Raw genomic sequence first — 21,771 nt, 5'->3', positions numbered from 1 at the left:
CTCGACTACTCCACTTCCTTTCCCATCGAGCACCACGCCTGTCCTCCAGGTTTCCTGTTCCCCCCTGTATTTCTCCCATTTTCTGGACTTATCTTCTACCTTCTCTATCGATTCTTCGCCATCGCTTAAGATCTCGTACTCGATCATCATGGAAACCTCAGAGCTATCAAAGAGTCGAAACACCGGCATCAATTGACACTACCCCAAGGCGGTTAACCATGTGGTGCACTAGGCAGCCGAGACGTCTCACGGAGCCCACAGACCGAGTAGAAAAGCACGCGTCCAGTCCGTACTTCGATAGACAAGGGACCGCAAGCCCAGGGGCCCAGTCCCACAGAAAAATGCCCACAGAAGCCATCGTAACACCCTGATCAACGAGCGAATAAAGTCTTCCGTGCCTTCGAAGCACATACGCCTAAGCCCAGCTATCGCCCCGCTTGTGAAGCTCCTGGCCATGAGGTGCCGGTCTGGATCACGTGACGCGCACTCTGACCTCCCTAATAACGATCCTCAATCCTCCCTTCGGCCCGGCAGACGAGGGGTAGATGTTACATGTCCAAGTGATGTAGCCCCTGGTGCCAATGCCAGGCTCCGATGAGGGTGTACACGTGGAGTAAGATCGGGGGGCTGTCGGTTGCTACCTCTCCGGATAGGGAACGGCCCGGTTGAACGGTCGAGGAAGAGGATATATATCCGCAGAAGGAGCACTCTCATAAGTACGGCAAGAGTGTAGTGGCCTGAGAATTCAAGGGTGAATAACTACTTATTGAGACCAAGGTGTCTAATACACGAGTACTGGTTGTTGCCTCTCACGTCAGCACAAACTGGAGGACTTATCCTACAAAGATCATGTCCAAAGAGATACCGTTCGGCTATGAATCCATCCGTTCCATGTACTGAGACGACATCCCGCTCGCCTCAGACAGAAATTGATACACCAGAAAAGCTACTGCGGCCCATCAAAAAGACATACGAGCCATCGGCAATGCAACTACGCATCAAAAAAGTAGAGGTAGAGAAGAAAAAAAAATAAATATATTTACAATCCGACTTTTGTGAGTCATGATTCGTCATATCCAAAGCGATCAGATCTATCTTATCAAAAGGTGCATTCGTACAAGGCCGCAGTCCAGACCCTGGGGTATCTTCTAGCATCATCCATCATGTCGTCCCTTTTTTGTTTGTGTCTCAAGAGACCCAGTCTATCCATTAAGTAAAGGGGTATGTTTTTTTTGGGTGGTTCATCAAACTTTTTGTCGTCACGTCACTCAACCAGCAATTTTACAACTGCTCGGCCCAAGGGGCGGAACCAGGCTGCATCTGGTTGAGCCACTTGACGAGTTCGATGACCTCGGCCCGGCGCTCCTCCTCAAGCTGATCGGGGTCAGAGAGGACGGCCTGGAAGATGGGCAGGAACTGAGGAGTAAGCTCGCGGACGGTGGGGTCCTCCCACTTGTCTGTTGTGAAGTTAGCAACTGTGCAAGGGGTATGTGTCCTGACAAGTACTTACACATTTGGCAGATCATGCGGAACAGGGGGTCGTTCTCCTCGTAGTCGTTCTTGAGAGGAAGGATGGAGACGAGGACGGGAAGGACATCCTTGATAGGGACGCTCTCACGGTGCTTGAGGATCATGCGGGACAGACATCCGGTGGCGTTGTCCTGGAGACGAGAAGCGTTCATGTGAAGACACTGCTCGAGACGGGAGAGAATGGTGGGGATCTCCTTGACGATCTGGTCGTTGGCGTTGGAGTGCTCGATGAGGCGACCAACGGCGTAGGCAGCGTTGGAGCGAGTCTGGGGATCCTCATCGCCAAGACGGTGGACGAGAAGCTTCAAGAAAGCAGGGGTGAACTGGGTCACAGCAGCACCCATGCCGTTGATGCACTCAGCGAGGACACCGACAGCGGTGGCACGCTCGAGAGCCTCGGAGCTACCGGCGTAGCGGATGATGATCTTCTCGAAGACCTTCCAGAGCTCAGCGAAGGTTGCGCCGAGAGCAGCAGCCAGACCAGAGACAACGTCAAGACCAGTGTCAACAACGACCCAGTCGAACTCAGAAGTCTCCTCACCGGCCTCGAGGGTCTCCTCCTCGGGACCGAACTCGAGCTGGCAAGGGTGCTTCTTGGTGATGATATCAGTGATCATGGTGATGACGTTGTGCAGGGTGGTCTCGTTAGCGATGAGAGCGGGACCGCAGTAGCGGAGGTTCTCAGCCATGTTGCGGTTGATGTCGGCGACGGTAGCCCTAAGATTATCTGGTTAGAAACTGTGGTACCCAGAAAATGAAGTGATGGAAGCAGCGAGAGAATCAAAATATCAGAAGGTTGTGAGTAAATCGTGGTTGACAGCATGCACAACTTTTGTGTGTCTGAGTGAGCTGGGTAAACGAGGTGATCATCATATAAATTGACCCGCATTTGCGGACAGGATCTTTGCGTGCAGAGAGAAAACGAAAAATCATGTATACGTACCGGTCATCTTCCTCAGTCCACATCTTGATAGTGCAGGTCATGAGGATTTCACCGAACTTCTGCACCTCGCGAGCAGGCTCAACCTGAAGGGGAAGACCAGGCTTCCACTTCTCCATCTGGCCGCTCTCCTCAGCAATGCAGTACAGCATAGCGTAGGAGCGGTGGAGAGTGCTAATGGTGCTCTTGCGGACACCCTCATAAGGGTGCTCAGCGAGAGGGAGAACCATCTCGATAGTCTTCTCGAAGAAGGGGAGGTACGCGGCCTTGGTGTGGGTGACAAGGTCACCAATGACTTCGACGGCGATCTCCTTCTCCAAAGAGAGGGGAGTGGTGGCAGTGATGTCATCCCAAGCATCCTCGTCCTCATCGACATCAACATCCTCGATCTCACCATCTTCACCGACGGGCTCATCATCATCATCAGCGCTGGCAACACGGACCTTGCGGCCACCGATGGTCACCTCCTGGCCGACGAGATCCTTAGCGGCTTCGCCCAGGGAGACATCGAGATCAGTCTCGTCCTGCTCAATGCAAGCGAACAGACCCTTGACAACACCGTCGAGGAAAGGAGAGAAGTGCTCGGCGTAGACCTTGGACATGGCACCCCAGAAGATGTAGGTGCTCTCCTTGAGACGGGAGTGACCAAGGTGGAGAGCCTCCTCGGTAGCACGCATGAGGGGCTCAACATAGGGCTGGTAGCGCTCAGGACCAGCAGCAGCGGCCATCTCACCCATAGCGTCGGTAACGCTGGCGCGAAGATCGAGCTCTTCCTCGCTGTCCTTGACGGTGGCATACTCTTGAAGGAGGTGCATGGACTCATCGAAGAAGGACAGGAAGGAGTCACCAGCAGAAGAGGCCAAAGAGCCGAGAGCACCGGCAGCAAGACCCTTGATTCTGAAGTCGGGGTGCTTGAAGAGCTTGTGGAGGATAGGAACCAACTCGTTCTGGTACGGAGCAACATCCTTCTCATCGAGACCGTCAACGACGGCATCAATGGCGCTGATACCAGCCTTCATGATGTCGATGGTAGGCCCATCCTCCTCACCCTTGTACTCCTGCATGGCGCTAGCCAAGTTCTTGAAGAGCAGAGGCATCAATCTCTCGTGCTCCTGGCTCAGGTCCTCGGCCAGATCGTCGGCGAGACGAGCAACAGCGTGGAGGGTAGCCTGGCGAACCTTGGGCTCGGGATCAGCCAGGAGCTGAAGGACCATGGGGAAGATCTCCTTCATCTGAGTGCTGATGAAGTCGGGAGCACCCTCAACAACCATGCCGAGAGCCATGATACCAGCGCGACGGTAGTCGGGGTTGGTGTTGTTGAAGTACTGGCCAAGGGACTGGAGCAGGGGAACGACGACCTGGCTAGGGGGAAGGCTCTGGGCGAGCATGTCCAACAGACCGAGGGCGGACCGAGCAGGGGTGATGTCGTCATCCAGGGCGGAAGCGTCACCGAGCTCAGTGACGATCTGGAGGGCGCTGCGGGTGAGCTGCTCACCGATGCGCATGCCCTGAACCTTCAGCTTGCGGTACTGGATGCACTGCATCAGAAAGCTGATGGCCTGAGTACGGGTGTCCTCATCAGCCTCAGTGTTGGAGCCGATCTCGTTCATGAAGACAACGAGGTCCTTCAGGTGAACAGTCATGAGAGCAGGATCGCAGCCGAGCAGAGTCTGGAAGACCTCGAACGCTTGCATGACCTCGTCATCCTGCTCCTTATCAATGGCATCCTTGAGGACAGCCACCATGGAGGGCAGCAGGTTCTGGAAAGCGCGGACAGGGCCCATGTTCTCCTCGGAGTCCAGGTACATAGCGAGCTTGCTCAGAGCCATGAGGGTGTTGATCCGGACCTCCGAGCTCTCAGGGTCACTGATGGTCTTGCTGAAGAGGTTGAACAGGTCCTCGAATTTCTCCTCGAACGCGTCACCCAGAGTCTCCAGAATGGTCAACAGGATGTAGACACCGACGGCACGCTCCTCCTTGTTGCCGCTGCTAGCAGCCTGCAGCAGGAAGTTGGGCAGCTCGGCCCACTCGCCATCGTTCAAGTCAATCTTGGCGATGGCAGAGATAACGCGAGCGACGGAGTGGCGGACCAACGAAGAGGCCTCACCGAGAGCAGAGCGCAGCAGCTGCTCACGGATCTGGGGCTTCTGGTTGGCCTGAACAGCAACCCAGTGCTTGACCACTAGAGACCGGGCCTCGACGGCAGCCAACTGTCTCAAGTTGGCATCCTCGTGGCTGGTGGCGATCTGAATCAGGAAGACCAGGGAGTCGGGCTGCTTGTAGAATTCGCGCTGGAGGATGCCGGTAGCCTCCTTAACGTTGCCCTGCGAGGCTACACAGGACAGTTAGTCTTCTCCGTTCACGACAACCGTGACTGTAGCAGTGGCAAGGGAGAACTCACGATTCAGGACAATCTGAAGTTGTTGCAAGAATCGTTGCTGATCCATGATGTGTGTAACAAACTTCTGTGAAGATGAAATGGTTTCAAAGATCCCACGGAGGGGTAAAAGAGCAGATCCTTCTTTTCAGAGAGGAACTGACGAGTTTGACGAGAGCCGGCTACACAAGCTGGACAACTCGTAGGGTATCACAAAAACAAAGATGGCACAAACAGGAAAGAGAGACACACAACAAGGAAAAGAGGGAGGGAGAAGAGGGAGAGGGAGAAGGATGAAGAAGGAAGAGGGAGGAGAGTGGAAGAAAAGAGAAGAGAGAGAAGAAAAAAAAAAAAGGAGATGGAGGGGAAAAATTGGCAATAAATGGGCGGAGAGAAGCAGAGGGAGAAAAAAAAAAAAATTATGGGTGGGGGGAAATTGAAGAGTTCGTTCAGCGGTGCGCATTTAGCCCCTTCCGGGCTAGCGGTCTGTAACACTCGGTTTTGGTGAGGCGGCCGGGTAACTTACCACACCCCAGAAGTATGTTTTCTTGTGGTAATGGTAAGCATGGTAAGCATGGTTACTGCTTTGGGTCGGTGCCCGAACTCCACTGTTTGTGCTCATAACAACAGTAACAACATTAAGTTGATCTACATAAAAAAATTCAACAGGACGGAGTACATGCAAGATGCATCCGATTCCACATGGAACTACGGAAGGCTGCATGCATTCGCCTCGACTTGATATCATGGTCGGCAACGATCCGATGGGCAAGAGGCAAAGAACCCCCCTGCTGCCCAATTTGATTGATCCAGTCTACTTACCTGCTAATTTGCTGCATGAACACCTAAGACGGCGAGATCTCGATAGTACTGAGTAGTTGACTTATTACTACCTGTAAACTACCTCCCCAGGCAATCGACGCAACCTCTCGGATTCTGTGCCATATGATTAATTCTAGCCTACACAATACATTCCGATTCACTGGACAAAGCAAACAAAACTAAACCGGCGGGTAACCCGAACACATCTCTCGATAACCATTATCATCGGTACCTGACCGCAGATGAACAAGGATGCCAGACTCCACCCTAACAGAGACACACCATAGATCACCTCACCTCACATTTAAGAAGAGCCTGGAAAGTACCATTCAATAAAATGCAACCTTCCTTTGAATGCATCAAGCACGCACAGCGGAATTCTCCCCTCTTCACAATGGCTTCCAAGAAAGCTTCATAATCCCAAGCAAAGCTAGATAGCAAAGCAAGCCTCGTCTCCGCACTCATCGAGAACTATAAAAGCACCCAATCGAGTAGTAGTTAGTCCACCTCACTCCATCATCCCCCACAACCCCGATTACCACAATACCCAACACACATCCTCACGCATTAACAAACCCCCGTGATTTGCCATGTTAGCAGGAGAAGTAGCAAGAATGTTGCCCGCCGCCGCGATGCTGAAACTCAAGCAGGAGCAGTGGCTCGAGAAGCTCCGGACCGTCTTTTCCGCGGGCGAGGGCTACACCGTCAAAGACCCTCTGGGTCGGACGCGCGAAGCATTCCAAGACCTGTACCGGATGGTCACCGTCGAAATGGAGGGCAGAGGCCGATGCTTCGTGCTGACGATCATCGAGGCCCCAGAGGAGGAAGATAAGCGGTCCGATGGTTGGAAGGACCTGGCCGAGATCGAGCGGCATCTGTGGGATCAGTCCGTGAGGGAACGGCCAGGAACCCAGGGCATCTACGGGGCCCTGCAGATGGGTGATGAGGTCGTCTTTACACAGAAGGGCCTACCAGAGGAAGACGGGTGTTGTGACGCGCCAGTATCGACAACCTTCGAGGCCGAGACGGTGCTGAGTTGGAACTCGGATATGCCTGTGATTGAGGCTCAGCTCGATTATATCAAATACAAAATCCGGATAGCCAACCCTCGTCGGTCGCTTCGTCTCATGGGTGGGGGCCCAGGGAGTGTTTGAAATTGCATAAATCAGGTAGGAACGCTGACTAGGGACAGCGGCAAAAGCTGCAGGTCTAGTTGTAGATTGCTACCAGATACACAGTGCAAATGTACTCGAAAATCAGAATCCTTGAACGACAACCATAAAACTCCCGGCCCGCACATTGCAATAATAGAAAAAGAAAAAAAAAAGAAAAAAAGAAAAACATGAGAATATGAAACGGTATTTCAGACCACTATGCGTGACATGAGTTGCAATAAATCATCTTGTCCATTGGGCATTATAGATCACCCACAACAGTAGGTGTTCATCCAAACCCTGTAGCTTCCCGTACTACATTTAGTATTCATCAGAGTCGTAATCATCATCGACCAGCAGGGAACGGTAGCCCCGCGCAGCCAGATTCTCCTCGAGGCCCCCGTCAGCTCCAGGATCAGCATATCCTGCATATATCGTCAGCAATGAGTTTTTAGTACAGTAATGTGTCAATTCTGACGTACCTTCCCCACCAAAGTAACTGAGGGCCACCGGCAAGAACACGAGAGCATGAGTGGCCGCAAACAGGACCAGTGCCAGCCACACCCGGAAATAGTAGATCTCGAAGATCTTGCTTCGGGTGAAAGCCAGGACACAGACACCGAGGAGCTTAGTCACTGTGATCCCGCTGAAAACACTTCCGCCGACATTGACTAGAGCTGTCCATGCCCTCGCATCCTTGCCCCGGAACTTGGTCGGCACCTTCTCCAAGATAGCCCGCGAGGGGAACATGAATGCACGAGCGATATGTGCACAGAACTCGACCGCAATGCCCACGCAGATGATCAGGTTGACCAAGGAGACAGCGTTGAGAGATACGCCGGCGACTGCCATCGCCCCGATGATGTCGATCATGATCATGACCACAGTGGTCGTTACCACCGCTCCAGTAGCCACGGAGCCAAGTAAGGCAGAAGTGAGGCTGAAAATGATAGCAATTGCGCAACCAAGCAAGGTCCCAGTCAGCCGGATGATTGACACATACTGGTCGAAGTAGATATAGGTTTTTGAGTAGGGGAAAACGTCAATATCATGCTCCTTGGAGAGACCGTCAGCGATGCGGCGGGCTGAGATGTAAGACTTGATGAAGTCATCTTGGCTTCGGAGAGGGGTGTGGGTTGTTCTGAAATGAGTGGCATTAGTCATGATCCGTTTCGGATCGAGGACGAGCGCATTGCTGTAGGGGGCTTTGCCTCCGAGAGGGCAAGAAGCGTCCGTCGGAGCTTGAATCCATTTCTCAGCATAGTGCATGAACTCCTGCCCTGTGGGCATGCCATAAAGAGATATATTCCATGCCGGAGTCCTGTCCTCAAAACACACTTCGCCGTCCTCCTTGCAGCAGTCGTCTTGCGGGTTCAACCAGTAGAAAAAGTCATCAATCCAGCTCGCAGTTGATCCGGAGATGTAAGAAACATTCGGACGCTTGGATTCCTGTTCCAGGACAAATGGCAAGGAGAACTCTTCACAGGTCGTGAACCGTCCACACAATTGTTGTTGATGACGACGTTCGGTGACGTTGACATTCCTTGTCACAAAGTACACTGGTGGTCCACTTCCAAAGTAAGCGTCCAGGTCGTCAAAGTACTTCACCAGGTAGGAGTCGCTAGGAAGAGCGATGCGCTGGTCCAGGCCGAGGGCGACCTCGGGAACCAAAGCGATACCAGCCGTCAGAAGGCCTAAGAATGTAATCACCACGAAGACTTTGACCTTGCGCTCTAGCAAGAAAGTAGCATAGACCTGGCGAATGAATGATTGCAATATACTTTCTCCATCGTGCTCATCCAGTACCTGGTCTTCAGACATCCCAGAATGGGCCTTGCGGACTGTCAGGCACGGGAAGCAATCGGCGCGTAAACTTTCGACGCGTCTTTGATTGAGTGCTAGAACCGAGATGAACATGGTAACCTGCAAGACGGCATTGATGAAGACGGCTCCTGCCGCATAAACTGCGAAGTTCTTGACAGCCGGCATTCCAACGAAGACGCCCAGAGCAAAGGCAATCGTCTCCGTTGCAGCGGAGAGGAAGATACTGGGGCCGATGCGGCCAACTGCACGAGCGATTCGCTCGTCGATCTCTTCGTCCGGATGGCTAAGGTTGATCCTTTCAAATTCGTGAACGATCAGGAAGATATTGTCCACGCCGACGGCCAATACAAGGAACGGGATGACCTCCGCGATGATCAATGTGACCTTGATGCCTGCCGCGGAGAACAGTCCAACCGAAGCAGAGACGGACATCAGAACGATGATGATACCCACAATACCAAGGGTAAACTTAGATTGCACCAGAGCGTTAGCCGGGTTCGTGAGCAGCGACTTCCAGGTCACCGTGACCGATCCCAAGGCCAGGGACGCGTAGATGAACATGATGATATAGCTGATGACCACGATCTTCGCATCCGTGTTGCTGGACTTGTTTAATTCTTGCTCGACGCTGATTTCTGTGTTGAAAGACACACGGAGACCGCGGTCTTCGGCCTCTTCTTGTACGACTCGCAGAATCTGCTGGATGGTTTCTTCCCAGTCGATGGCGTTTGCTTCCTCTTCTGTCCCTTGCGCATAGTTATTCACTACCCATGTTGTGAACAACGCCTGTGCGTCGAGCACGTTGCCGGTCTTTTCATATCCACCAAGGATCATTTCGGGTCTTAAAGGCTGCCCGAAGGCGGGCAAACAGCTTACATCTCCAGGGGACTCGGTACAATGCTGGAGTCGTTCTTGCCAGGTGTCGGGGTCTAGGTTCGACAACGAGGAATCAAAATAGCCGGTCAGAGACTGGACCACACAAGCATCGCCAGTAGGCTTGAAGCAAACATCGTCGAGAAGGAGTCCTCGCCCTTGGGACAATGTTCGGTGCACCCTCAGCTCTACACCAAACCACCAGCTGAGCGTATCGTAGCTCAGCACTGGTCCGGTCTCATTGACTAGGAAAGCTTGCTCGGCTCGGTAAAATGGTCCAAAGTGCTCATCGAAATAGGCTTTCTCCTGCGCGGCCGCCGAGGTCGGACTCACCCACAGGCGCACCGGATCAGTTTCGACGGCGAACCGCAGCCATCCTAGGCTCAAAACTCCAACCAATATAGTACTGGTCATGATAGTAATTGCCGGAAACCGAGCGCAGGCACCACCGATCCGATTAAACATTCGGTCCAGAGCAGAGTTGAGCTTGTAGACACCGTTAGGCTGTTCAACGTAGCCGCCTGCTCGCACAATGTCGCCTTCATCCTCATCGTCGCTAGGGGAAGGATCCTGCAGAAGCCTAGCCCGCTCAGGCTTGCGGTACCGCCGCTCCCGATAGGTGAAGTAGCTCGACGCGGCGACGACGGTCAATAGGAAGACCGAGTAGATGAGGATTACTGCGAAGGACAAGCACGGTAGCAGGCCGACGTGACAGTATCGATCTGTCTTGACGGCAGGCAGTTCCGGACAGACATCTGGACAATCAACGCAGGAGCAGCGGAAGGCCTCGTCGGGGTCATTGCATGCTTTGGGCTTGATCGGCAAGGCTTCCATGCCCTGGGGGTCCGAGCCCGCCGGCTCCGTCTTGAAGTTGATCTGGAAGGGGCTTCCCAGCAGCTTCTTATCTCCCAGAAACTTCATGAAATGGGGATAGTCCTTGGCTCCTCCTCCGATGAAGTCAATGGCCTTGCCACCTGAGGCGCCGTTCTTTACGTTCTTGCAGCTGTCGTAGAAGCCACTCTGGTATTCCTCCGACCAGACATTGTCGATCTCCGTGACCAGCTTCTTGCCCGAGCTATTCTGCTCAATCTGTGTGACGTTGACGAAGAGAGACTGGTCGGGTGAGCAGGTAAAAGTACAGAAGATGTTGAAGAAGTTCTCCTTGCAGGCGGGACATGAGGCGATGATTCCTTCGGCGAGTTTGAGGTTCTTCGAAAGCGCGTCGATCTAATGGCCCAAGTCATCGGGGATGTTCCTGTGATGGCGGGCAGAATCGGGTGGCATGACATACCTGTTCATCCTCACAACACACGGGCCCATCCTGCCACTTGCTACCGCACAGGTCGACCAGCTTCTTCCTCACCGCCGCTTCGGGCTGTTTGGCACGCCCATTGTCGGGACAAGGGAGCTCTCCGCCAAAGAATGATTTCTTGCCGCAATGCCCGCGAAGGGCGCAGCGGCCGGGCTCGTGGATATCGGTGTAGCCGGAGCTGTCCTGGGCGTGAGTCTGGGGTAGGAGAGCGCCAAGACCCGCGAGGATGGGGATCAAGCGGTATCCCCGCATTGCTCCTGAGGGAAGATAGGTTGTAGCTAGTCAGACAAAGGAGGTTGAGTGAATGATGGCATAAGAGAGATACTGAATGGAATTGATGCGAAGAGGGATGACGAGTCGACAGGGCGATGGGGGGGAATGGGGCGAGGGTGAGTTGTAAATAAGGTGCGGAGGAACAGAGCAAGCAAGCAAGCAAGCAGGGGAGCTTCGGAATGACAACCAGCCGCGGTTCGTACGTAAGCGGCGCTGGTTGGTTCCTCCGTTGGTCCTGGTTGCCTTAGCCGTCGGGCGGTCACGTCAGGCACAGACCTCGCATTTAGCCGTAAGTAGTTCAGGCAATAAGGCAGTAAGGCGGACTGAAAGATAGAAGCACTCAAGCAGGAAGCGGTGAGATCTATCGGGCGGTGATGAGTCTTTCTACCACCGCCTAGGCCTTCCACTTTCCAGTTCCCAGAAGCTGTACGACGTTAATATCGTTTGAAGCAACACTCAGAGCAGAAAGCGGTGAGACCCGGCGTCGACCCATTCTGCCACCGCTTAGTTTGATGCTCTCTGTAGCATTTACTATGACCTTGACTCTAAGTCTAGACATATAAAAGCGGTAATGAGCCCGTTGACTCACATCTCAGTAGAATCAGGATGATTTCATCCCTCAATAGTCACAACCTCACCAGGATGCCCGGCTTAGACTGCCGCAATGATCCAACATCGCATCATACCCTGAGCCGGGTCGTCGCCATGCGACTTGATGGCGACAAATATTCTTCATTCATAGACTTGCTACTATTCATCCTCATGCACCCTCCTAATATCCAGCACGCTGCACAATCAGCTTGCTGACACCTCTACCAAACTCATCATGCCATTCTGGTCTTGGAAGGGGTCAAAGACCAAACCCACTCACACGTCCAAACTAGTGGACAGAACCGTCTCGGTTTCCAGGGAGACAGAATGCAGGGAAAAGTACAAGTACGCGAAGAATCGGTATCGCAGGTTGTCTGCTGATGAACGCTGCGGTCATCAAGATGCCGTCAAGGACTGGGCAGGAAAATACACCGAAGAAGCAGCACTGGGCATCCTCATCCTCCAGCGCCTGCATCGTCTGCAGCTGCTCGGGTCACCCAACTCAAAGAAGCTTCACCGGCACCCTCGAAGAGAAGACGGGGAGATTCTCACGAAAGTACACGACAGCATGCCGCCGCCAATTTATGTGGGACCCGTTCCGGAAGATTCTTGCCTCGAGGCAGAGATGACCCAGCTCCGCAAAGATTACTGGAAGCATCAACTTCGGCTACAGGCACTGTACCGAGGGCGTCCACACCCGACAGGTCCAACCATCGCGCTGTTTCTGGCCGGCCACGAATATAGGAATGAGCATGGGCAGCCGTATGACTTCGTGGAATCGCAACGAGAATGTGCCAAAGCAGGGGGCTGCTGCGCACGGTCGTGTGGGTGTTGTCAGAAAGGGCTGTATGCCAATGAAGACAAGAAGGATCAAACGAGCCCGGTCTACGGGCACTGCACGCTGGAGTGCGCTTGCTGCATCCATTTTCGCGAGTGTTATGTGCCTGACGGGCGGTTGTCCCCTCCGAAGATAAAGCCTCTGCTCAGATGAAGTCGTCTTTTGTGTAGAGCTCTGCACTAGGTGCTCTATCAGGATCAGATTGCTTTTTAATGTTCTGCGGGATATAGATAGTGCCACCACAGGTTGCCTGTCAAGACTCTACGCTAACCCCTCGCTTCGCCCCTACTGGTCTCTGCCTCGTTTATATTGGCTTGCTTCTGTCCTTCTTCTAATCTTCTCTTGAACCCTCTCTTGTTTCTGTTTCATCTCTCTGCAGCCTGTTGTTAAGTATTCTGAGCTTTCGGCAACCCCTCTTCCAGTTCTCTTCTACTTCCATGATACCCTTCTCTATTATCTAGCTTACAATCAATCCAAGAACTGAACTCTGGCTGATATGCAATCTAAGCCATCCTTTCAAACCGAAGATTCACAATGTCCATCATCACCTCCATCCTGCCCTCAGCGAATACATCCATTCCCCCCTTATGCCCCCAGGTAAAAAAAAAAAAAAAAGCAAATCTACACCCCCCAAACCCGAAAAAACACCCCCTCATCCCGCTCCCCAACCCCAACACCCCCCCCCCCCATCAAAACCCCCTTAAGCACCCCAAACTCCCACGCCCCCAAACCCCTCCACACACTCCCCACAACATCCACCGCACTAACCTCAGGATCCCACTGATCCGCCGGCACCACCGCATGCACATCCGCCCCACCCTCCACATACACCCGCACAATCTCCGCGACCCGGGCCATTCCCTGCGGGTCGACATCATAGTACCGCAACCAGCGGCGGCGCTCCGCCTCCCGCAGAGCCTCGAGCACATCGATCCAGGGCGTGCGCGTTTTCCCGTGGAGGTTGGTGTAGGGCTGGTTCGGGTTGAAGCCAGCCTCCAACAAGTCGCGGATGAGCCGGGGGTTGGCGAGCGGGTAGACGGTTTGGCGGCGGTGGGCAAGGAAGGGGGTTGTCTGGGAGAGGAGGGGGATTCTTTTGGTGGGTTCGTCGGTGGCGTTAGTCTCGTTTTCTTGGGGGGGATGCTTTAGGGGATTGTCTGGCGGGAGGGTGGGTGTTTGGTTAGCTCCGGGGACGGTTGAAGGTGCTGGTGAAGGTGAAGGCGAAGGCCGCAGCGTCCCATCGCGAATCCGCACCCGAATCAACCGTGCTAACCCGAACTTCGCCGCAAGCGAGAGGAACGGCTGCTCGAAGGCCGCCCGCTTCCGCATCTCGTACGTCGAGAAGAGCGATTTGGCCCAGTGGTCGGTCGCCGCTGGGTCGCGGAAGGACCAGTGCTGGCACAGGGCGGTATCGAATGCATCCATCAAGACGAGCTCCGCCGCCGGAAATGGGGAGAGGCGGGCGTGCGTGAAGGCGAGGGGGATGGCGGGCCACCATTCGTCGATCTGGCGGTGGCGGATGAAGGGGTCGAGGGGGTGTTGGAGTTGGAGGATGTGGGAGGCGAGGAGCGCGTGGTGGGGGTCGAAACTGTCACTCAGCGTGTGGGTGAGGCGGGTCCAGATCTCGGGTCGGGAGAGATAGTCTTTGACTGTGCGGTGGACGTATGTCACCTTGCGCTGGGCGAGGAGCTGGGCTGCGGATGGGGTGGTGGCGTGGTGGACGCGGATGGTCGAGGGGTTGGGGCGATGCGTCACGATCAGGCCTGCGCATTCGTTGGTGAAGCGGTTGGCTGTGAGGGAGCAGATCTGTTGGATTTGTTCGTCGCTGGCTTGTTGTCCGTCCTCCGGGATGCTCAGGTCGGAGGCTTCGACTTGGTCGGCGAGCGCGAGCTCCCATAGTTGCATGGTGATGGCTTCTTCTTGGCCGGTGGCATTGCAGGCATCTTCGCGAGCGTTCAGGAGCTGGAAGATGCGGGCAATAATGCTGGTCTGGTCGGTGGTTGCTTGCTCGAAGATGAAATAGGTGAAGAGGTCGTCTATATCCGTTGGGTGTTGGAGCAGGGATTCCTGGAGCTGTGTAAAGTCGAGATGCCTTCGCCGTAACAAGGATTGAACCGCCAGTGCTACCCAGAGAAAGACGCCATCAGCCCTATCCACGATGTCGATAACAAGCTGCGATGCCTTCGAGGGATCCTTGCTGAGGAGGGACTGAATCTGCGCATCGGCGGATAGATGGTCTCGAGAGTAATCCAGCATATCCTGGCGCGTGCAATCATGGAGCTCCAGCTTAGGGTTCTTTCCGAAGGCTTCCCTGAACACGGGCAGCGGCCGACTGGACAGACAGAGCTTGAGGTGAGTGAGCGAGGACACCAGCTCTTGCAGAAATGAAATCACCTCCTTGTGATTGCCAGCGAACTCATCCAAGCCATCGATGAACAGACAGATCTTTGCTTCACCGGCAGTGTGCTGCATGAACCATCGCAATGCCTCCTTCAACTCCTTCAAATCCCAGGCGACGGTCACCTTGATCCGCTCTCGCGTAGTCAACTGCCTGAGATGCTTCCACCGCGCCGGAAACACGACCGGAACAAGATGAGGCTCTTGGTCGAGGAGCTGAACCAGCAGATGACGCATAAGCCCCGTCTGGGATCTCTGCTCCAGGGTGCCACTGATCCAGAAATAGAACCCGGCTGTAATCAGTGGCTCTTCCCCCGCCCATGTTGCCAGGAACGTCTTTGTGGTGGGATGTGCCATCAAGAAGCGCATCAATGTTGACTTCCCCGACCCGGGCTTGCCACTGACCCAGAAGATGCCGTCGTTGCTTCCACTGGACAGCCAACTGACGAGAGACTCCTGCACGTTCGAGCTGTGGTGGCCTTTTGCGCCATCGGGAGCTAAGATCCAGTCGAAGGTGCCGCCATGAGCGACCGCAACACTGTCTTCCCGATCAGTCATGGAACCGAACTTCAGGCTTTCGAGCAGAAAGTCCCGAAGAATCATTTCCTGGTCGGAGAAGAGAGTATTCTTGGTATAGGTCTTGTCGTCTTCGAGAACACTCTTGTTCTGCCCGGGTTTCTTGCCAAAGAGCGACATCGCGTTCTTTCCAGCTGATAGCTTCCCGGCTTCATGCTGTGTGTCCGGCTGGTCCTGGTCTCGATGATCTTTGGTGATGTCGAGCGCATCGAGTGCTTCACGGGTGGCAACGAGTTTCATTGACTGAGCACTGACCGGTCTCAGCATGAGAACTGCTCACAAGTGTTCGAGCGCATTCTTACCTGGGTAGATACTCCGCCTCGGACTCGATTGAGGCAATGATAGACTTGAGGCGTTCCTCCAACGTCTCGACATCCTCCCGCGACCATAGTTCTCTAAAGTGTCTCGCAATATGAGGAAGCTTGTAGGCATTGAGCTGTTCCAGAATATCGAAGCGACAGAGGACAGTCTTGATGATGATCTCACATGCATTGCGAACATTCTTGGATCGCTCTGGTTTTGTCAACGATTCTGCGCTTGCCACAGAGACATGGGAAAACCTATCGCCCAATGCACGGAACTCGGCTACGATAGCATCTGCATCCCAGGAGTCTGTGAATTCCGCATCATCATCGAGGTCATGGATTGCATACAATCTCCCAACCAGACGCGTTCCAGCTTGGAGAAATTGACTAATCTCCGTCGAGGGAGAAACGATGAATTCGCCCATTTTGTGAGCGGAACCTGTGCAATTAGGAGGTGAGCTGGCGATGCAGATGGCCTAAAAGCCGAGACTGATAAAAGGGGTCAAAATGCCTCCGCGAGGTTGAGATAGTGATCGCGGGGTACTGGATCATGCTATTAATAGACTAAAGTGGTGGCTGCTTATCTCCGCTGGTGAGCACCTATAAGGCTCTAGGGTGACTATCAAGCGAGCCATATCATGGCGTGCTTCCGGATCAGTAGTCTCCCTCGCCTTTCCGGTATTCGTCGATATTTAGTTGTCTTAATCAATTGAACGACAAACTGTGTATGCGAGGTAGCGAGGGAGTGACATTGCGGCAAATAGCGCAGAGGAACTGACAATCACGCACACACAACTAGCTGTACATGTGATCTGGTGATAAATCGCGGTCAAGAAGGCTCCAAGATCCTCCGGGCAATGTTTTCAGATACACTCGCAGGGTGCCGGATGAAACCCTCTTTTGTAGCCCGAGTATAAATCAAGACCCAGCACGTATACTGTATGACGGCTCCACCCCCGATAAGCTTCCCCGCAGAGCTTCGCTCCCGAGCAGGTCCGTCCTCGAAAAGAATTACCGCATCAAGTAAAGAGATCCAGCCCGAAGAAGTGTAAAACGCATGAGCCCTCCTTCATTCCCCTCCACCACTACCAAGAATCCCACGTCCTCCTCCCAACTCCCAGAGCCCCACAAGCAATGCCGCCCAAAAAACACATCCACATCGCCCTCCTCGACACCGACCTCCCCGTCCCCACCATCTACGCCCACCGCGGCCTTTACAGCACGCAATTCCGACACCTCCTCCGCGCCGCCGCCGCCACCATCAACCCAGCCTATGAGCTCCACACCACGGCCTTCGACGTGGTAGGCGGCCACCTCCCCGCCTACACCAGTCTCCAGAAACCCGCAGCATCACCATCCACCCCCCAAGCCACCTCCGACGCAGCCAGCGAGGAAAGGTTAAATCCCCTCTCCATCCCCATAACCGGAATCCTGATCACCGGCTCCTCCGCCTCCGCCTACGACCCCACAAAGCCGTGGATCCCGCCCCTCACCACCTTCCTCCAAACCGTGCACGCTCAGTACCCCAGTGTCCGGCTGTTCGGCAGCTGCTTCGGGCATCAGATTCTCGCGCGGGCACTGCTTGAGCTGGATCCCGAGGGCCAGCAGCCCTACGTGAGCGTCGAGCCTGCGCCGCATGGGAAAGAAGTCGGGTTGAAGAGCATCATCCTCACCCCGGAATTCACGGGGGCGTTTCCGGGGTCATTCCCTCCCACCAAGCATACCCGGATCCCGCCCGATAGGAACGGCCCACCGGAGGGGAGGTCGAAGTGGAACATCCAAATGATCCACGGCGACCACGTCCGGATCTGTCGGCCCTTGCCGGCGGCGTGGTGCGTGATCGGCGCGAGTGCGGAGTGTGCCGTGCAGGGACTTTATCACCCCGCGAAAGTGCTGACCTATCAGGGGCATTTTGAGTTCGATGCGGAGGTTAATCGCGAGACGTGCCTGGAGTTTGGGAGGCGGCAGGGGTGGGATGCTGGGGATGTGGAGAGGTGGGTAGAGGCGATTGGGGCGGATGATGAGGGGAGCGATGCGGTGGGGGCGGCGGGGGTGGTGGTTCGGTTTTTTGCGGGGGAGGATGAGGATGGGTACGGGCTTGATGCTTCTGCTGCGGTGGGGGGTGGTGTTATGGGAGGTGGTGTTGGGGTGCAGGGGGCAGGTGGGGAAGGGAAAGATGGTGGAGAGAACAAGGACTGGGGTTGGAATTGGGGTAAGCTGCTGGGGTGGAAGGATGGTTAGGGTTGATTACTGGGACCGACGACTTTGCATCTTGGTTCAGAGTATATATAGACACGATAAATAGGAACAATCAAAGAAAGCATTACGTGAAAGTGATGTGAATTTGTGAATGTATGTATGATATTCAAGCGAGAGATACGGTATGTAATCAGCCTTGACCAAAGCCGTAGGTGTGGACCTACTTCTGCTCAGTCTTCTGCGCAGGCTGCTGCTCAGGCTGCTGCTCAGGCTTTTGCTGAGCCTTCAGCTCACCCTTCTTCCCACCCCTCTTCCCCGACCTTTTTGCCCGAAGAGGCCGCGGCCGAAGCTCCGTGGCCTCAATATTCGCCCCATACGGCTGCTGCTGCTCGAGCAGACGCAGCCAGTCGCGCTGGCACGCGTCCTTCGTGTACAGGCTGGCCCGGTCGCGCCAGGTCTTCACGTCCAGACGCAGCCGGCGGGGCGGATCGAAGGTCTTCTCCTTCGGCGGCTGGACGCGCTGCACCTTCTCGAACTGGATCGCCTTGATCCAGGGGAAACCCGAGGCCTCGAAGGCCGCGTTGATCTTCTTCAAGATCACGTCCTCGGACAGCGGGCGCCGCTGCTTGTCAAGGTACAGCTCCTGGTGCGAGCACACGAAAATGAACGGCTTTTCCCGGTAATCCATGATCCGCGGCACCGTTGGTGTCGTCGCGGGCTGCTTTGGGGCTACTGGGGCTGCTACCACCGTCGAATTTAGGGGGACGATGTCCGACATGTTCAGGCGGGTCAACATCTTGACTGAGTCAGGGTTCGAGTCGAGGGGTTTTCTTTGGGTTGGGGTCGGGTGTGATCCGAGTTTGTGCGTCAGGTTTGGGTTGGAGAGGATTAACTGTTGGACTGTTGCGTGGGGCGTATTTATATTGTACGCAGGGGGGTTGATTTTGAGGATCGGAGACGGAGGGTTTTGGTGCGTGCATGAAGGATTTGGTCTGGGTTATTGTGCTGATTGAGGACGAGCCATGATATTGAGGGTTGATAAAGTAGCCTGTTGTATGTCGTGTAATGACAAGATATTAGATGATATACTCATTTATATGGTCTTTCATCTGTAATTGATGTTCTCATGAAAGCGAGGTTCATTCTTTGACTTAGTGTCCTGGGCCATCTGGTTCTGATAGATCTTGGATGCAGAATGCATTCTTTGAGTGTGTGCTTTGTTGTGCTGGACATGAACGAGATTGTGAATAGCCTCCAGTCGGGGAGCTACCTCGATTACCGGTATACTCCGAGTCACGAATCATGGGCATGGTTGACAGAGAAGACCACGCTATCACGAGCCTGAAGGACATCTTGAACGAGATATAGGCTCAAATGATACCGAGCCTATACGCATGGTAGAAAGTAGATCTTCATAAACGTGATACGTGAGAAGTGCTGCTTATAGTAGCAATGTGGTTGATGCCGGCCTCAGGTCTCCAAATGAAGACGATAGGATAAAGGCGACCAGAAGTTTCTGACTGGGCTTGCTTGGCATCGCCTTTCCGTTCCAGAACGGCAGTGGTCGTGATCAATCTACGTCGTGGATGCAATCTCGAGTCTGAGGTGTTGTCGCTGCTGTTGGGGGTCCAGATTATCGCTACAATCGACGTACCGTGTTATAGGCTTATGCCACTACTTACGAGATAACGGCCCATGAAGGCGTAGGTGCTACGAGAGGTCCAAAGTTTCGCGACAGGGACGGAGGGAAACGAAATGCAGCAATGCCCCAGCCCGACCTTGCATGTGTCCATCAGACAACACCCAGTCGTAACTGCGCGCACAACCCCAACTCATCGACCCAATCACCGAATCTCGAGAACTTACAGACCCCATTTTTGAACGACGGATAGATGGAGAAGCAGAACGCCCCCCATCTATACACACCATTGTGAATCACAGCGAAAGAAAAAATATAGATCAGAATGGATATTTCAATTTTTTCATTTCGTCCGTGATTGCGCCAGGATTCCGCAGGGTAGACAGGTATCCATCATACCCCTTGAGAATATTTGGCTGGATCAGCGGGGGAGGCAAGGGGAGGGCCTCCGTGAATCCCGCGTCGTTTTTGATCGATAAAAATCAACTCCTGCCATTTTGCAAAAAAAGTATAGGATGCACCCGGAACCCCACAAAACGCTCTTCCAACCACAACATTCACATCAGAGGACCGCGCATTTAAGCGGACTTGACGGCCTCACGGCCCTTGGCCTTGCGGGCGAGGATCTCCTCACGGTCCTTGTCGAGGTGGAGCTTGGTGATGACGACGTTGGAGGGGTGGATGGGGAGAGGGACGCTCTGGCCGTTGGACTTCTCGCGGACGACACGCTCAACGTGGATGCACCACTTGAGACGGTAGACGGAGGTGATCTTGCCGTCACGGCCCTTGTTGGAACCACGGACAATCTGGACCTCGTCGCCCTTGCGGATGGGGATGGAGCGGACCTATGGCGGAGAAATTAGCAAGGTTCGCTTGGTGAGACCCTGGTGTTCAAGATCGATTCCGTTCATTCAACGGGTGGATCGCAAAATTATCAACCAGGCAGAAAGGATCGGTTCGTCGCTAACTTACACCGTACTTCTCGCGGAGCTCCTTGTTCAGGCTGGCGCTAAGGATCACGCGGCGCTCGGAGGACTAGTTTGCTATGTAAGTCTTCATGTCGTCGAAAAAGGGTGTTGGAAAAACTCATACGGGAGCGCTGAAGTGAGCCTTACGGCTCTTGGAGCGGGAAGAAGCGACTGTACATTTCATTAGTATCCAGAATCAATTGCGGAGAGCATGCGCAGTGATAACATACCCTGAGTGTTGCGAACAGCCATTGTGCCGGGGTCCTTGAGGGTGTCGTGAAAGAGGATGGGGCTCAAGTTGTCGGATTGTCGTTGATCGGGAGAAAAGACTTTTGGTGGTCGTTGAATATTCGATGTGGGCGGGTTGTGCGCCACGTGACCGGGCTGAGTAAGGCTAGGGCTGGGTTCTAGCCTCTGATTGGGACTGGGGGAAGACCCACCTTCAGCTCACTCACCGCTCAGAGCAAGCAGTTCTGCCGGCATGTCTCGAAGCGGTCAGACTTTGCATTCTTGGTTGTTTCAAACTTTCCAGCGGTTTTGCAAGCTGCCTCAACCGGGCCGGTTCGATGGAGTCTACAGTTACATTAGTTCCTCAGTGTTTTTACCCCGCACTGTCTATATTGATCCCACTAGCAATTAATTTCTATTCTATCAGAACAATCAGATACTTCTCAAGAACAGGAGGGCTCAGAATAAGTATATGCATGTCTATATCATCATCAAGACTCCAACCAAGGGTGAACGGTGAGAGTCAAGCTAAATCAGCCGCCGTCGTCATTGCATCTCATCACCGGCCTGCAGAAGAAGCACCTCGTAAAAAAGCTCCATCGAGACCCCCACACTATCAAGGTACTTTACACCGTGAGTACATTCGGGGCTATTTCGGAGTAGGTCGGCTGTTCTGCAGCAGACCAGGAAGCGCGCTAAAGTATATACTTCGGCACGGAAGGGAAAGCGTGGGGGTTACCGCGGCTGCCAGGGCAAGACTCACTCCTCATCCTTCAGGACAACTACCACAGGTAATGGTTATCGTTACTTCGATCAACTTCAGCTCTAAGGAGCTTTCTATCTTTGACATGCTGGATAATAATTCTTTCTAGACGTCTATGCGGTGTTGCAGCACAACTTCATGAATATTCGCGCGGTTCAATCATGC

At 54.0% G+C, this 21,771-nt stretch overlaps 8 protein-coding genes across 8 annotated transcripts; 3 read left to right on the top strand and 5 right to left on the bottom strand.

Annotated features, from left to right (window-relative positions):
- Positions 1 to 1,170: 1,170 nt before the first annotated feature.
- BO82DRAFT_381128 (putative importin beta-4 subunit) lies at positions 1,171 to 5,170 on the bottom strand. Its single transcript, XM_025637819.1, has 4 exons — positions 4,872 to 5,170; positions 2,474 to 4,802; positions 1,511 to 2,247; positions 1,171 to 1,457 (listed from the first exon to the last, which is right to left on the bottom strand). Exons 1-4 carry the CDS (start codon positions 4,915 to 4,917, stop codon positions 1,282 to 1,284), a joined length of 3,288 nt encoding a protein of 1,095 aa, XP_025495316.1. The 5' UTR covers positions 4,918 to 5,170; the 3' UTR covers positions 1,171 to 1,281.
- A 1,010-nt stretch (positions 5,171 to 6,180) lies between these two features.
- BO82DRAFT_425696 (uncharacterized protein) lies at positions 6,181 to 6,851 on the top strand. The gene has a single exon (XM_025640337.1). The coding sequence runs from the start codon at positions 6,260 to 6,262 to the stop codon at positions 6,821 to 6,823; it is 564 nt and encodes a 187-aa protein (XP_025495315.1). The 5' UTR covers positions 6,181 to 6,259; the 3' UTR covers positions 6,824 to 6,851.
- A 1-nt stretch (position 6,852) lies between these two features.
- Positions 6,853 to 11,195, bottom strand: ncr1 (sphingolipid transporter NCR1). Its single transcript, XM_025630592.1, has 2 exons — positions 10,812 to 11,195; positions 6,853 to 10,747 (listed from the first exon to the last, which is right to left on the bottom strand). Exons 1-2 carry the CDS (start codon positions 11,082 to 11,084, stop codon positions 7,145 to 7,147), a joined length of 3,876 nt encoding a protein of 1,291 aa, XP_025495314.1. The 5' UTR covers positions 11,085 to 11,195; the 3' UTR covers positions 6,853 to 7,144.
- Positions 11,196 to 11,853: 658 nt separating this feature from the next.
- Positions 11,854 to 12,687, top strand: BO82DRAFT_429609 (uncharacterized protein; the record flags this gene model as incomplete). The annotated part of the gene is made up of 1 exon (XM_025640555.1): positions 11,854 to 12,687. The coding sequence occupies exon 1, from the start codon at positions 11,932 to 11,934 to the stop codon at positions 12,685 to 12,687; it is 756 nt and encodes a 251-aa protein (XP_025495313.1). The 5' UTR covers positions 11,854 to 11,931.
- A 468-nt stretch (positions 12,688 to 13,155) lies between these two features.
- Positions 13,156 to 16,297, bottom strand: BO82DRAFT_429608 (uncharacterized protein; the record flags this gene model as incomplete). The annotated part of the gene is made up of 2 exons (XM_025640554.1): positions 15,807 to 16,297; positions 13,156 to 15,754 (listed from the first exon to the last, which is right to left on the bottom strand). Exons 1-2 carry the CDS (start codon positions 16,232 to 16,234, stop codon positions 13,156 to 13,158), a joined length of 3,027 nt encoding a protein of 1,008 aa, XP_025495312.1. The 5' UTR covers positions 16,235 to 16,297.
- Positions 16,298 to 16,901: 604 nt separating this feature from the next.
- Positions 16,902 to 18,151, top strand: BO82DRAFT_381126 (uncharacterized protein; the record flags this gene model as incomplete). Its single annotated transcript, XM_025637818.1, has 3 exons — positions 16,902 to 17,423; positions 17,580 to 17,899; positions 18,115 to 18,151. The coding sequence occupies exons 1-3, from the start codon at positions 16,944 to 16,946 to the stop codon at positions 18,149 to 18,151; spliced, it is 837 nt and encodes a 278-aa protein (XP_025495311.1). The 5' UTR covers positions 16,902 to 16,943.
- A 77-nt stretch (positions 18,152 to 18,228) lies between these two features.
- On the bottom strand, positions 18,229 to 18,804 carry BO82DRAFT_362023 (uncharacterized protein; the record flags this gene model as incomplete). The annotated part of the gene is made up of 1 exon (XM_025636836.1): positions 18,229 to 18,804. The coding sequence occupies one exon, from the start codon at positions 18,802 to 18,804 to the stop codon at positions 18,229 to 18,231; it is 576 nt and encodes a 191-aa protein (XP_025495310.1).
- Positions 18,805 to 20,225: 1,421 nt separating this feature from the next.
- BO82DRAFT_371978 (60S ribosomal protein uL24) lies at positions 20,226 to 20,867 on the bottom strand (the record flags this gene model as incomplete). The annotated part of the gene is made up of 4 exons (XM_025637297.1): positions 20,226 to 20,492; positions 20,620 to 20,682; positions 20,740 to 20,786; positions 20,846 to 20,867. The coding sequence occupies 4 exons, from the start codon at positions 20,865 to 20,867 to the stop codon at positions 20,226 to 20,228; spliced, it is 399 nt and encodes a 132-aa protein (XP_025495309.1).
- Between the last annotated feature and the right edge of the window lie 904 nt (positions 20,868 to 21,771).

This window comes from Aspergillus uvarum (genome assembly GCF_003184745.1).
Source record: "Aspergillus uvarum CBS 121591 unplaced genomic scaffold BO82scaffold_8, whole genome shotgun sequence".
Classification (NCBI taxonomy): Eukaryota; Fungi; Ascomycota; class Eurotiomycetes; order Eurotiales; family Aspergillaceae; genus Aspergillus; species Aspergillus uvarum.
This window is presented reverse-complemented; position numbering and strand designations above follow the sequence as displayed.